This window comes from Hydra vulgaris, chromosome 09 (assembly GCF_038396675.1).
Source record: "Hydra vulgaris chromosome 09, alternate assembly HydraT2T_AEP".
Classification (NCBI taxonomy): Eukaryota; Metazoa; Cnidaria; class Hydrozoa; order Anthoathecata; family Hydridae; genus Hydra; species Hydra vulgaris.
The window spans coordinates 12253426-12267604 of record NC_088928.1 but is presented as its reverse complement, the minus strand read 5'-3'; the positions used below and the strand labels follow the sequence as shown (position 1 = coordinate 12267604).

Here is a 14179-nt window from a genome sequence, read left to right as displayed (position 1 = left end):
TTAATAATTCCTTACATTAGGTATTTTGTTTAAATCAAAAATGTTAGGTATCTTGATAAGCAACATTAGAGATAATCATGCTTTGTGAATACACCATTTTTGAGTCTTTAGATCAATTCTGCTCAACAGCGTTAACTTAATTTTATTTAATTTTTTTTTTAAAAGTGCCTTAATCTACTATAGATCCTGGCTTTAATCTGTTCTAGTAAATATTAATTGAAATTAAGATTTTTTTTTAAAAAAAATCTTAAAATCACGATTGCAAAAAAATCTTGTTAAAATAAAAATATTTGTAGCAAAAAAAAGTCTGCGTTTTTTTGCTACAAACATTTTTATTTTATGTAACAGCAAAATTGATCATTTTAATTTTTTTTGTCTTTTGATAATTCACAGACATGATTAGTGAAGTTTCAAGTAACTTGAGTACTTAAGTAATTGTTTGAACTTAAGTAATTGTTTGTTTTGAATTTATATTACTTAAGTAAAATCAAGTGATTTCTTTTTAATTAATAAACAGAAAATTGGTATTTTATAAAAATTTGTATAAAAGTAGTCTGATTTTCAAAGGCATTACAATTTAAAGGCATTACAATAGTGAAAAATAACTTCTATTTTATATTATTTTAAAATAATATCAACTTTGCAGTGGTTTCCTTTAAATCAACTTTGCTTACGCTTGACGTTAAGCTACATGCGTTCAATTTTTAAACAACTAATGCAATAGAATTTTAAACATTTTTTTATTTCGTTGTTATAGAGAATATTAAAAGATTTTTTATGTAAAATATTGTAAGCTCATCATAAGTGCTAAAAGTAAAATATTAATGTTTTTTTTATTTTACATTTTGATGATTTCACGGCTTTGTTTTACCAAATTTGCCAACTTCAATGGATTTTAAGGAACTTGTTGCCGGCTCAAAATTTCTTTTTTTTTTTTTGACTTTAATTTATTTCTAGTACATTTGTCATATATATATATATATATATATATATATATATATATATATATATATATATATATATATATATATATATATATGTATATATATATATGTATATATATATATGTATATATATATATGTATATATATATATATGTATATATATATATGTATATATATATATGTATATATATGTATATATATATATATATTATATACATCAACCCTCAGAATTAAGAAAAATGAGGTTGGAAATAATTTGCCGACCTCAATCTTTTAGAGGTCGGCAAAAAAAATTTGATACAAAGGTCTTACCATAAAACATAGATTCGAGGTCGGCAATTTTTTGATGACCTCAAACACTTTTAGGTCGGCAGTATATATATATATATATATATATAGATATATATATATATATGGGATATACATACATATATATATATATATATATATATATATATATATATATATATATATATATATACATATATATATATATATATATATATATATATATATATATATATATATATATATATATATATATATATATATATATATATATATATATATATATATATATATATATATATATATATAACCCCTAACTGGTTGTCAGAAAGTTTTTCCATATTTTGTTGACAAAAAGTAAAAATTAAAATGCAAGACTGGAATTTTTTTTTTGTTACTTGAAAGACTGCCTGCCCCAACCAAACCCTCAGTCGATGTAGCAGCACTCATTTGCGAGTCAGGCTATAAGATAGTCGATGTAGCAACACTCCGCTACAAGTCAGGCTATTTGTCAGTCGATGTAGCAGCACTTTGTTGCGAGTCAGGCAATAAGATAGTCGTTGTAGCAACACTCAGTGCATGATTTACAGTAAAAAAAATGAAAATAAAAACATTTTATTTAAAAAAATAAAAATAAAAAGATTTTATTAAAAATATAAAAACATTGTTTATATTATTAAAAACATTCAGAATGTTTTAAAACATTCAGAATGTTTTTATAAATATTCTGGTCAATTAAATTTGCTTTTTTGCAGTTTTCTTAAAAAACGATTAATTTGTAATTAAATTAATGGTTTTAACTTTCTGACAACATGCAAATGTTGGACGAAAGTCAAAAGTAATTAAAAGTGATGTATTTGTTGGCATAAGAATCATTTTTTTCCTTCCGTATTCCCAAATGCATCAATCTATAGAACTATATACATATATATATATATATATATAATTAAGGAGATTGTTTAGAAATTATTGAAGCTGGTGCTGACGTTCTTTGTAAAAGAGATATTACTCTTTTTGGAGCTGAAAATGTGTGAATTCATTTTAACAAAATTAAAAGAGCAAGATACTAAAATATCTTCTTTTTTTTTTTTTTGAGTTTATGATAAAAAGAATTTCTGAAAGAAGAAATATTGGAATTGCAGGACTTTTAAAATATTTAGAGGCACCAAATCAGTATGATCAAGCTAAAAAAGATTCCATTTTAAATTATCCTAAGAAAAAAGAACCTCAAATTATAGCAAGAGATATTTATTGCCGTCTTTTTTATGACCATAAAGATCCTAAAGCATCAGTTAAATGTGAAGCATCCAATGTTGAAATTGAAGAACCTTTGAAAAGAAAAGAGTAAGGCTCAAGAGCTTAATTATTTCCTATCCCAAAATTCAAATTTAAAGATGAATAAGGCTTCTTTTAATGTTTTGGACTGTATTAAAAAAGAAATGGCTGTATTTGAAGTATCAATGATTGCCCCAAAATGCTAAAAAATTACACTATACTTTAAAGTCTTTACCACCATCATCAGTTGAAGCAGAAAGATGCATTAGTGCTGCTGGACTTTTTATCACAAAGTTGAGAACGTTATTGAGTGATAAAATGATTGACACTTGTTTTTTTTGTTCAAATTTAAAAGTTTAATTATACTCTTTTTCGTTTGGCTACACTTATATAGTACTATAACACTTATATAGTACTATAACACAAAAATGTATGTAAAAATTATGTTTTGAAAATAAGTAAAATTACTTAAAACTACTTAAGTTACTTAAGTAATTTGAAAAAATTGCTTAAAATTAGTAATTTTTCCCATTACTTGAACACCCCTAGACCTGATCAACAGAAATGTCATAGTCAGCAAAATATTATACAGACGCTATAATTATTTAAAACCACCTTAACTACACTGAGTAAGTAAATCTGGCACTGGGTACAACTTTTACATTGGATAAATCGTAACCCTAATAAACATCATTAGACTTTGTGTGTTAATTATGGCTTCTTTTTAGTGTAGACAATAATTATGATTAATAAATGTTGTGCTATTGGTTGTACATCCGATTATATTAATGGTGAAGTGATACCAGTTTTTTTTTTTCCAAAAGATGATATGAGTAAGTTATGGGTTAGATTTTTCAACAGAAATTAAATGTTGAAAAATCATATGTGGCCTGCTTGAACCAACAAAAATCACCAATTAAAAGAATATTCCAAGAAGATAAATATCAGAAATTTTTATCAAAATATATTATTGAAGATTCTCTTAGATTGATTCACCAGCAGGATATTTATTTTCTAAACTTGATGATTGTGTTGTGTTCTATAAAATTATTCGAAATGAACTACTTTCTTGAAGTAGCTGAACCTTTTCGCGTTTAAAAAAATCTACATTTTAAACTTTTAATTTAAAATCTGCTGAGAGTAACCCACTAATATATGTTAAAGAGAAGATAATTTGGTTAATATTTGCAAAGGCATAAAATGTTTACATTGCAAACATTTTAAAAAGCCTCGACTTTAAAGTATGACTCTTAAATTGTTATTGTACATTGCACAATTCACATCTAAAATATTGTAAACTTAACAATATTTTAAGTGTACATTGTGCAATGTACATTATAGAATTGCAAGTCACACACAATCAAAGCTATTAATTTCAAAGTTGAGGAAATAAAATTATAAATGAGTACACAGTAATGACTGTAGTTAGAGTAAGAATATCACTTAAACTTAAAATAATAAAAAGCAAATACTGACTAGCGTATACAAATTGTTTTCAGAAGGTCTAATGGCAACCCCTGGCTAATTGTTAGGCAACCACCGTTGGGGTCGCAACCTACAGTTTGGGAACTGCTGATATAGAAGATTTTGCTAAGAATTTTTATTTTTTGTTTGCAAAACTTAAATGCAAAAAATTTATTTAAAATTAAGTATCAGTCATAAATCATAAAAAAAGTTGCTTAGTAATAAGTTGCTTAGTGATATCAAAATATCAAAATTCAACAGTCTAAATAAGGAGAAAAAAAATATTTTGTTTTAATTATTAATTTTATTTCATTTTCATTATTTTAAAACTTAAATTAAAAATTTGTTTTTACTCAAAATTTATTATAAAACTTATTTCCAGTCTCCTATTTAGCATACTATTATATCAGTACTGTCAGTACTATAATAAATTCTTCAAATGTTCATCAAATAATTTCAGTGATTTTTCTACAATTACTTCATGTTAAATTGAAAATAAAAAAAAGAATAATAAAACTTTTTTTAAATTTACTCTTTATTTTTCTTTTTTTTTTAAATTTTATTTCTTGAATTGCAAATTAATTTTATATGTCAAAATTTATATTTCTGAGAGAGTAAATAATATTGGTTAACCATGTTTTAAATAATTCTAGTTAAATGTTGTATTTTAAAAAAAAATAATGATAAACTCTCTTATTTAACTGTTTGTTGACACTTTAATAAAATCTAATATTATCGAAAACCTCAAAAACTCAAACCAAGCTAATCAGAAATTTTTTAGAACATTTGAAAAAACTAAAAAAAAAGGTAAAAAAACAAACAAAAAAAAACATAATAATCTATAAAAGCCGAAAAAACATACAAAAAAACTAAAAAAACCTAAAAATAACTTAAGTAACTCTAAAATGCGAGTTTTGAGTTGATAAAACATGATAGCAAAAAAATATGCTTATTTGCAAATCTAAGCATCTTATAAGCAGCTAAATGAACAAAATAGATCTTATAAGCAGATCAAGATAATAGATCTTATAAGCATTTTTTATAATATTCAAAAAAATATTATAAAAAATAATAAAATAATACAATATAACTCTTGATTAAAAATTACTGTTTTATATGTAACATAAAAAATTTTAATGATTTCATTTAACAATATCAATGTCTCTCATAACTAAAGTGTGAAAAACTACCAACTAATTAGAGACTCTCTACTGTCTCAATTGTAAAATCTACATATCAAAAATAAATTTTTAATGAAAGTTTGTTTTAAAATTTCCATGTGATGTAAACTTTTAAGTAACATTACATACAGATTTATTTTCTTCAAGCATTTATTATACTGGGCAATTTCAGCAAAAAGAAACAACAATGAAAATACGATAAAAAAATCTATTAACAATAGTTAATAAGTAATTAAAGCGTGTCACTAACTTAAGTAAAAATAAAACTATTTTAAAGATTAAGTGCAATAAGATATTATCATGGTGAAGATATTTCTTCAACTCTGGGGACTAGTACTAGGGACTAGGAAATCTTCAAATAAACAATTATACAACAAGCACTTGCATCTAAATTTCAAGATTTAATAAAAAATTTAAATCTTGATTTAACTGTTTGAGTTCTCCATCACTCTTCACATTGAAGAAAGTAGAGAATAATGCTGCAGGGAATAATGCTGATTTAACTTTAATTTAACCTGTCTGTATGCCACTAGACTGTAAGTCACTACTTAGGTATATCTGCTATTTATTAGCCAGGTATTTTCTAGCAATAGCAACTGTTATTTTATTTTATATATAATTACTTTGTTTCTTACTTTATTGTAATAATAATTCACATTAGCAACTTATATTCTATATATTACATTTGTATTAATATTAAATGATTTATATACAAAATTATTATTTAGTTGTGTTTAAAATAATTTAAGAAACAACTATTACTAAAAATATTTAAAGAAATTAGGTTTAAATGAAATCCTAACCTGATTGAAATCCTCTTTAAACTTTCTCAATGTCTGTAGCTGAAGAGGAAGAAGGCTAGATTGAAGACTGAGGATCTCTTCGTCCGGTTTGATAGTTTCTTCCAAATACTTTCTAAAATTGTTTTTACCAGCCTAGAAATAAATTGCCAAATTATTAAAAACAAATGCTGAAAAATTTCTTACAAAATAAGTAAGACTTTATTTTTATTTTCTACCCAAAACATATATAATACTTAAATTTACAATTAATAAAATATACTTTTATAAATATGTATAAAATAATATATACATTAGTATTGCATAATACAAAATTAGTATTGCTTCTTCTATATTGACTGTACAAGGTGTGGGCAGGTGCTCACAGGGTTCAGTTGACATTACACCAAAACTTATCTCTTTTTAAAACCAACACTAAATAATTTAATCAGTCAGCATGTTTGCTGATTGAACCATTAATTTACTAACAAAAACTCTCTATGATAAAAGTATACAACATAATCACATACAAACACTCTATGATAAACATACCGCTAATTACAACAGAAAAAACTCAGTAGTAAATAATGTAAATAGTTTTTATCTTGCACATTTGTTGCAAAATAACTACACATAAGGACAACAATATATTATCAACATAAAAGTGCATTATCCATTAATAAAACTATGGTAGATTATAGATTGTATGTTTTTACTCAACAGGCAATATATATATATATATATATATATATATATATATATATATATATATATATATATATATATATATATATATATATATATATATATATATATATATATATATATATATATATATATATATATATATATATATATATATATACTTAAAAATACTTACATTTCTTTGTTTGAATTTAAATAGCTCCATTGAATAAAAAGCATTTTGAAATTCAAATTTTGATAATACATCATTTCCATCTTTGTCAAAGTTTTCAAACGTTTTTATCACTATTGGATCAATAAAGTTACTATAAAAAATCTCCTGTTTAAATTCTGGTCCAACTCTATAGTAAAACACCGTTAGGCCTATGCTCACTGGAATAATGAAAAATATTGTTAACTTAAAATATCTAATATAGTAGTTTTCTTCTTTTGAAAATGCATGATCATTTTCAGTAAGATTTTTCTTTATCATTCTCAATTTTGTCTTGAAATTATAATAAAATATCTTTCATTTTTGTAGTATAAGGAAATGATCTAATTTGATCTAAAAAAATTTGAGTTGAAAATAGAGAACATGCATTTTATGCTTTCATGTCATATGTTAAATATTTAGTTATGAAATGCCTAAATCCTTTTGCATTCATTAATTCCGGTATAACCAATATTTTAATGGAAGTTTGAAATTTTAAAACTCATTTAGTGTATATATATTAAAAACAAGTATTAGGTTAATTCATTTTAAATATCTGAATAGAAATTTTTTTTTAATCATTGTTCCGTAAATTAGCGCTATTAAGTAAAATAAGACTGTTGCGAGGTTACTCCTCATTTGGATAGTTTTAATAAATTGGCGATTTGAATGACCAGTATTTTTATTTAAATGAACGGTAATTATAGACCAGTAAACTTAAGAAATTATCAGTTAATTGACTAAATGATCATTAATTTTATTTGTAAGAAAAAACCTTATAATTCTCACGCGACAATATATAAACTATAGATTTAGACATCCGTCTCTCTCTCTTTTTATCTCTCTTACATACGTATCGAAATAGTAGTATGAACTACTGTCTCTATATCACAAATGATTAAAATATATTTGCGTAAGTTTTTACATAAGCCACGCGTAACTCTCGCGCAACCTTAACTTTACGCAATTGCTGCGAAAGGTTTGTGAATACCAAGTACCAAAAAAAATCTTTGCGTAAGAATGAAATTAAAAATAATAAAATAAAAAATATGCAACTTTTCAATTGGGTTTTAAATAATAAAATATTTCCTTTTATTTTTGAAACTTTACAACTCAATTGCAATTAATATAACAGTTAGACCGCAGCACATTGACCCACTTTTGTGTGTGTGCAAGTGACTTTTTAGTTACCGTAAAATAGGGTCAATTGTAACAGTTTTTTAGGGGGTTTTTTGATACCACCTGACTAAGATATGGTTTGAGATCATTACGATCATATAAAAATATCCTCTTGTTTTTATTACAGTTCCAAAAAATTATGCATTTTTTGATAAATAGTGTTAATGGTCAACTTTGTTATTTTTTTACTTTCTGTCAGTCCCTCTTGACCCTGCAAGCAGGGTGAATGAGACATTAACTATTTTAGATTTTGTCTCTGTTCTACCACTTATAGGGTTATAATAGGGGCCCCTTTAAAGATTCTTTAAAAATGTATATGCGTACTTTAGGTGTACTGGTAAAAGTTATCACTAATCAGAATGTAAAATAGGCACACAATGAACACAATTGAACAAAATATCTATTTACAAGAAAAAAAAACAATATATGACTAAATTTTTTGTTAAAACAGTTATTAAAAGACTTGGTTCTGAGCATCAAAATTACAGATTTTCAGTATAATACGACAATGTAAAACATAAATGAGGCACAATGGCACATAATGAACATAAGTTAAAAACAACAGCAAAAATCACAAATTGTAAAATTACACAAATTACCACCGTTTATTCAATCCATTACTTTTTGAAATAAAACTAAAGTAAAATTCAAGTGCAGTATATTCTCAATACTAAAAAAAGTTGGTACAGGTAAATTGTCTATTGTATTAAAATGAGAATTGTTTCAATTCCCTGGAGTCTACATTGAATTTCATAACATCTCTAAGTTCAGGAGCAAGATAATTTGTACATTATTTATTTGGGAAAAGTTGAACAGAGATTTGTCCTCAACTTGAGGAAAAAAATCTATGACCCATGCCCGTGTTTTGCAGGGCGCAGAAAGGTTCTAAGACATTCGTTTAAATACAAAACTTTATCAATTCGGCCTAGACACAATTTAAGCTTCTTTCCAGAGTCCTGAGAAAACTGACAACAACAAACCGTCCCAATTCACCACAATGTTAGATATTTTTCCTATAAATTTGAAATCAATTGAAACATATTAGTTAACGTTAGGTGCATGTTCTGTAATTTCTAACAGTTTCATCAAATTGCTTGTGCAACACTTTGGTAAAGTTTCACAATTACAACATTAGTGCTTTTGTCTATGCCAAAAAGGTGTTTTTTTATGATTTACTGCAATAGGTAATGTCACAATTAAATTGTTACCAACTATATAGAAGAAAGGTTTTACTGGTTTATCAGCTGTCCCATTTACTTTGTGGTTATCCAAAAACTTTTTGGGTTTCTTTCCCTATTTACCTTACTGTATACAATACAGTATATACCATAATGTATACAATACAGGGGGATATAAGTATACGTGTTAATATGTATTTGTGAAGGTAAATGTGTATGTGTATTTGTATATATGTATTTGTAAGTGTCTATATATGTATGTATGTATATGACTAATACTAGACTATTATTATTTTTGTTGAGATATTGTAATTAATTTTATTTTTATCACTTTTTTTTTATTATTATTATTTTTATTGTCATTATTGTATTGTTATTGTTGTTACTACTACCGCTTTTATTATTATTATTTTTACTACTACAACTTTTAATGTGCGTCTTTGTTACTGCTGTGGACGAATAATATTACCGTTAGGATTAACGATATATTTATTAGCTTTTATTTGCAAGGTTTTTACTTAAAATTAGTACATGTACTATTTGTAAACTTCTGTGAATGTAACAACTATTTCAGAAATATGTTAATATTGATTACTGTCCCGATTCACCCCATTTTACGGTATTTGTATATTATTTTATGGAAAAAGGGTTTTGTTTGGTTATATCGGATCGGCCAACGTTTCCCATTATCTAGATAGATTGACCCAAGGATTGGGGCCGGTTGACCCACACAAAACTTATTGGTGATTTTGATGTGGGAAAAGGTGGATTGAGAAAAAACAAATTTATAAAAATAAACAATTATAAAAAAGAAGTAAAAACAAAATATAACATCAACACTTTATTTAACAACAAATCTATATGCTGATTAATCACTGACTTCATTTAAAGGAACTATATAATCATTACAGTACAAAAATTTATAATATAGCCATTAAATTTTTTTTTAACTCAACTAACATGTGCCTACCACTGACAGCTTGAACACTGGATCCACACAGCCCCCGGAAGATGGATTGGGAAAGGTTTGAAGCAAATGAGCCACAAAACATCAACTTCGATACCATCTTTTTTTTTTTTGTGCGTGTTGCGTCTGTTTTTACATATTGACATGTAAGAATCTAGCTTATTTTAGAGTTACTTAGACCAACTTTTTTGATAGAAAATAGCTTTTTTTTAATTTTGCTATCTTCTGTATTTGTTCCAAGGCTGTACTTGTATATCGGTTAGTATAGTAGAAATTCGTTACTAAACTCTGGGTTTATTTGTAGTGTGTTTTTGTGGCTGAGTGAGCTGACGCTTTGGTGTTCGGTTAACAAGGCTAAATTTCACAGCTGACACAGGTCAGGTCAGGGTCTGATCCATCTGTTGAATATAATTGCAAAAAACTATTTAACATCAGGATGAGAGCTGTGGTTGTTGATCAATACTAAGCAAGGGCATTAGAGCAAGCGCATAGATAGAAAAATGTTTGATATATTTAAGAAAATGAGACAATGGACCAAAATTTAAATGTCAGTTTTTATGTATCTTGTTTTGAGTATACTTAATTGGTTGTCATTGTGTGGTATTTCCATTTCAGATTATTACTTAAGTTGATGCCCAGGTTCTCGTTCCCATGTCGTTTTGTTTAACTTGGTGATTATTCAATTGTGGGTAGTTATATATAGTGGGGTAGCTTGATTTATTTTTTCAAATAATTTTTTTAATTTGATACTGTAAACTTTTATAACTTTACATTTTTCGTAATTTAATTTCATGCTCCAATTTTTGTCCATTTAACTAGTTTATTGAGATCATCTTACAATATTTCTCAATCTTTTTGGTTTTTGATTACGGCATTTAAAGTACTGTCATCTGCAAATAGCTTGCAGGTACTGTGAAATAATTCAGGTATGTCAATTGCTCTTTGTTGCCTGTTTGAGAGAAAGTTGCGTAATCAATTTATAAAAATTTGGCGAAACCGTGAGCTTTTACTTTAGAAATCAGTAATTTATAACATAATGTATCAAGCGCTATAGCAAAGTTAAGGTAAACCACTAAAGCATAAAATACACTGTTTAAACCATTGGTTGTAGCATCTGTTGATTCAAGCAAATTTGTATCAACTGATTTACCTGTAGTGAATCCATGTTGTTCTTTAGTAATTAACTTATTTAAGTAATTTGTTATTTCATCTTTTGTTAGTTTTTAGTTTATATATTTTATTAGGTTTTTGCATTACTTTACTAGTAAAGGATGATGACGATAGTTCGATAATTAGTTTGATCTTTTTTTGGGAATCGGTGTGATTTTTGTTTCCATAGTTGTGGGGTAGCCCCAGTGTTGTGGGATTTGATGTGATGAATAATAAATGGTAAGCTAATAGCAAAACTGCAATTTTTTAAAATAAAAAGAGAAATGTCATCAGTTCCAGCTGCTTTGTTTACATCCAGTAAATCAAGTTTAGTTTTGACATTTAATGGTGAAAAGACTTTAGATTGATTTAAAGCATATTTATAAAATTATTTTATGTATTAATTAAATAATATTAAAGTATATTTATTATATATTTTTATTTGTTTTTAGTGATAAACTTTGTATTAAATCATTTACTTGATCAGTTGATTTGCTAAATGATTTGTAAAGTTTAGGCAATCTTTTGGATATGCAATACCTTCCTAAAGTCTTACGCGGTATATTAAGTTTTATTTTACTAAATTCTCTAATTAATTTTTTTGTAACTTGTAACCATGCTAATAATATTGTAAATGAGTATATAATAGTTAAAATTGTGTATATCCAAATTAAATATCATGTAAATTTACACACAGACCTGGCCATTAAATTAGCATAATAGTAAAAAGTTAAGAAAATTTACACTAGCTTGCACATATCCATACAAAACGTTTATAAATGTATAAATGCAGTAACAGTTCAGCGAAAAAACTGTCAAAAATTGTGGTTAGCATCAGTACTGTCAATAAAATTAATTAATAATGAGTAAAACCACCCTTTACTTTAGGCAGTTTGCGAATATGGTTTGGCATGCTTGAGACTAGTTTTTTACAATAAGCAGTCATGTCTTCATCTCTTTGCCAAACACTGATGACTTCTTCAATTATCTGTTGCTTTGCTGTTGGTTTTAACTGGCTGAGTTTACTCTTGGTGATATTCCACAAATTCTCTATTGGGTTCATGTCGTGGCCAATCTAGAACACGCACCTTGCTGTCGGCTAAATACTTCATGACAGATTTTGCATTGTGGCAAGGGGCACCATCCTGCATAAAGATTCCATCTTTTCTACGGTACCACGTCTTCATTTGTGGTAGCAATCTCTCCAGAAGCACCTTCTTGTGCTGGCCATGCCTCATTGTTTTCTCCAAAACGTAGATACGGCCGCAGTCATGTACTGACATATCATTCCAGACCATCACAGACGTTGGATGTTTGACACGTTGAACCAGTCTGGATGAAACTCCTCTTCTGCTCTCCTTCTCACATAAATTGATATATCATCCACCACACAAAAAGTACTTTCATCGCTAAATGCTACTTTCTCCCAGTCTTCTTCCGTCCAGTCGCGATGTTGCTTAGCTTATTCATTCCGCTTCTTCATAATCGCTTCGGTTAACTTTTACTACTTTCCTGGTCTTCTTGCCACATATCCACTGTCGAAAAGACGTCTCCGTATTGATCTATCACTCAATTTTACTCCAGTTTTCTCAAGTTGTTTGGCTAACCGCTTAGATCTCGCTTTTCTGTTACTTCTGACCGCTCGTAGTAACGCAAGATTGTCTTGAAGTGTTGTCTTTCTTGCACAATTACTCCTTCTAGTAGAAAATGGTGATGTGCTCTTATTGATGCTCTTCTTCATTCTGCTGACCACAGACTGGGAAACACCAACTTTCTCTGCAATTGCTTTTTGCGTGTAGTTCGCATTATTAAGATATACTTTAATGCGTGCCAACTTTTTCGGAGAAACATCATTTCTTTTACCCATTTACAGTGACAATTTTTAAAAACAAAAAATTACATTATGATTACACATATGAGCGAGTACAGTACACGATTTTAAGTGATATTAACAATATTAAAATATGAAAAATCTATTAAGTAAATTCGTAGTTAATATACACGTAAATACCAATAGTAACTTGTGAATTCTTGGCCATGTTAACAAAATTTACCGTTTTTCAAAATTTTCTCAAAACACGAAAACCATAGCAGCAATTAAAACCAACAAAAACTTGTCACTGCAGCTTTACAGCGGTAATAATAATTGTATGCCAAGGACAGTTTCTTGGCATACTTGTCACAAAGAAGCAATATTTTTATGCTAATTTAATGGCCACCACTGTAATTGAATTTAATTAAGGGTAATTGTGTATATCTGCTAAAATATACACGTTATAAGCTAACATAATTCCTAGACTATAAGTTTCCAACTTAGTTTAGATAATTCAGTACTGTTAAACACCAGTGAGCATAAACAAGTTAAGCTATCTATTTAAAAAATTATTAGTTCAAAATTCTACTTCTACAAAAATCTACTTAAAAAATTTTACTTCAAAGTATTGAAATTGTTAAAACGCCGCCACACATACAAATGTAATAATATCTCGGAAAGAAGGTTGAGTTAGTATGAACTTTTATCTAGCTCCCCACCTAATTGAAGCGCCTAGTCTTTGAATAAACTTAACTGGGCAACCTACATATATGTTTAACGTCCCCCCTCCTCCCAGTCAAAAAGTCCTAGAGCATCCTATAAGAATTTGGAACAAAAAAATTTCAGATTTGAACCTCATTAAATTAAAACGCTTAAGTTAATAACTGTTTATAGTTATCAAAGTTTTGTCTTTTTTTATGAGTATAAAATTAATGATTTTGGGTGGACTGGCTAGGGCCAGTGTACCCAAAATATTTAATTTTATACTCCTAAATGTTGACTCTTCTCCAGTAAATAAGATTTTGTCTTTTTTACTGAAGACAAAATCAATAGCGTTAGAGAAAAAA

General features: G+C 27.1%; 1 protein-coding gene across 1 annotated transcript in view; it reads right to left on the bottom strand.

Annotated features, from left to right (window-relative positions):
• LOC105845326 (selenoprotein N) overlaps window positions 1-7366 on the bottom strand; it is a 35409-nt gene extending 28043 nt beyond the window's left edge. The window contains exons 1-2 of the mRNA XM_065804751.1: window positions 6812-7366; window positions 5956-6087 (exon numbers count right to left, since the gene is read on the bottom strand). Of these exons, the coding sequence (XP_065660823.1) occupies window positions 5956-6087; window positions 6812-7108 (429 nt within the window). The 5' untranslated portion in view covers window positions 7109-7366. The remainder of the gene's footprint in view (window positions 1-5955; window positions 6088-6811) is intronic.
• Between the last annotated feature and the right edge of the window lie 6813 nt (window positions 7367-14179).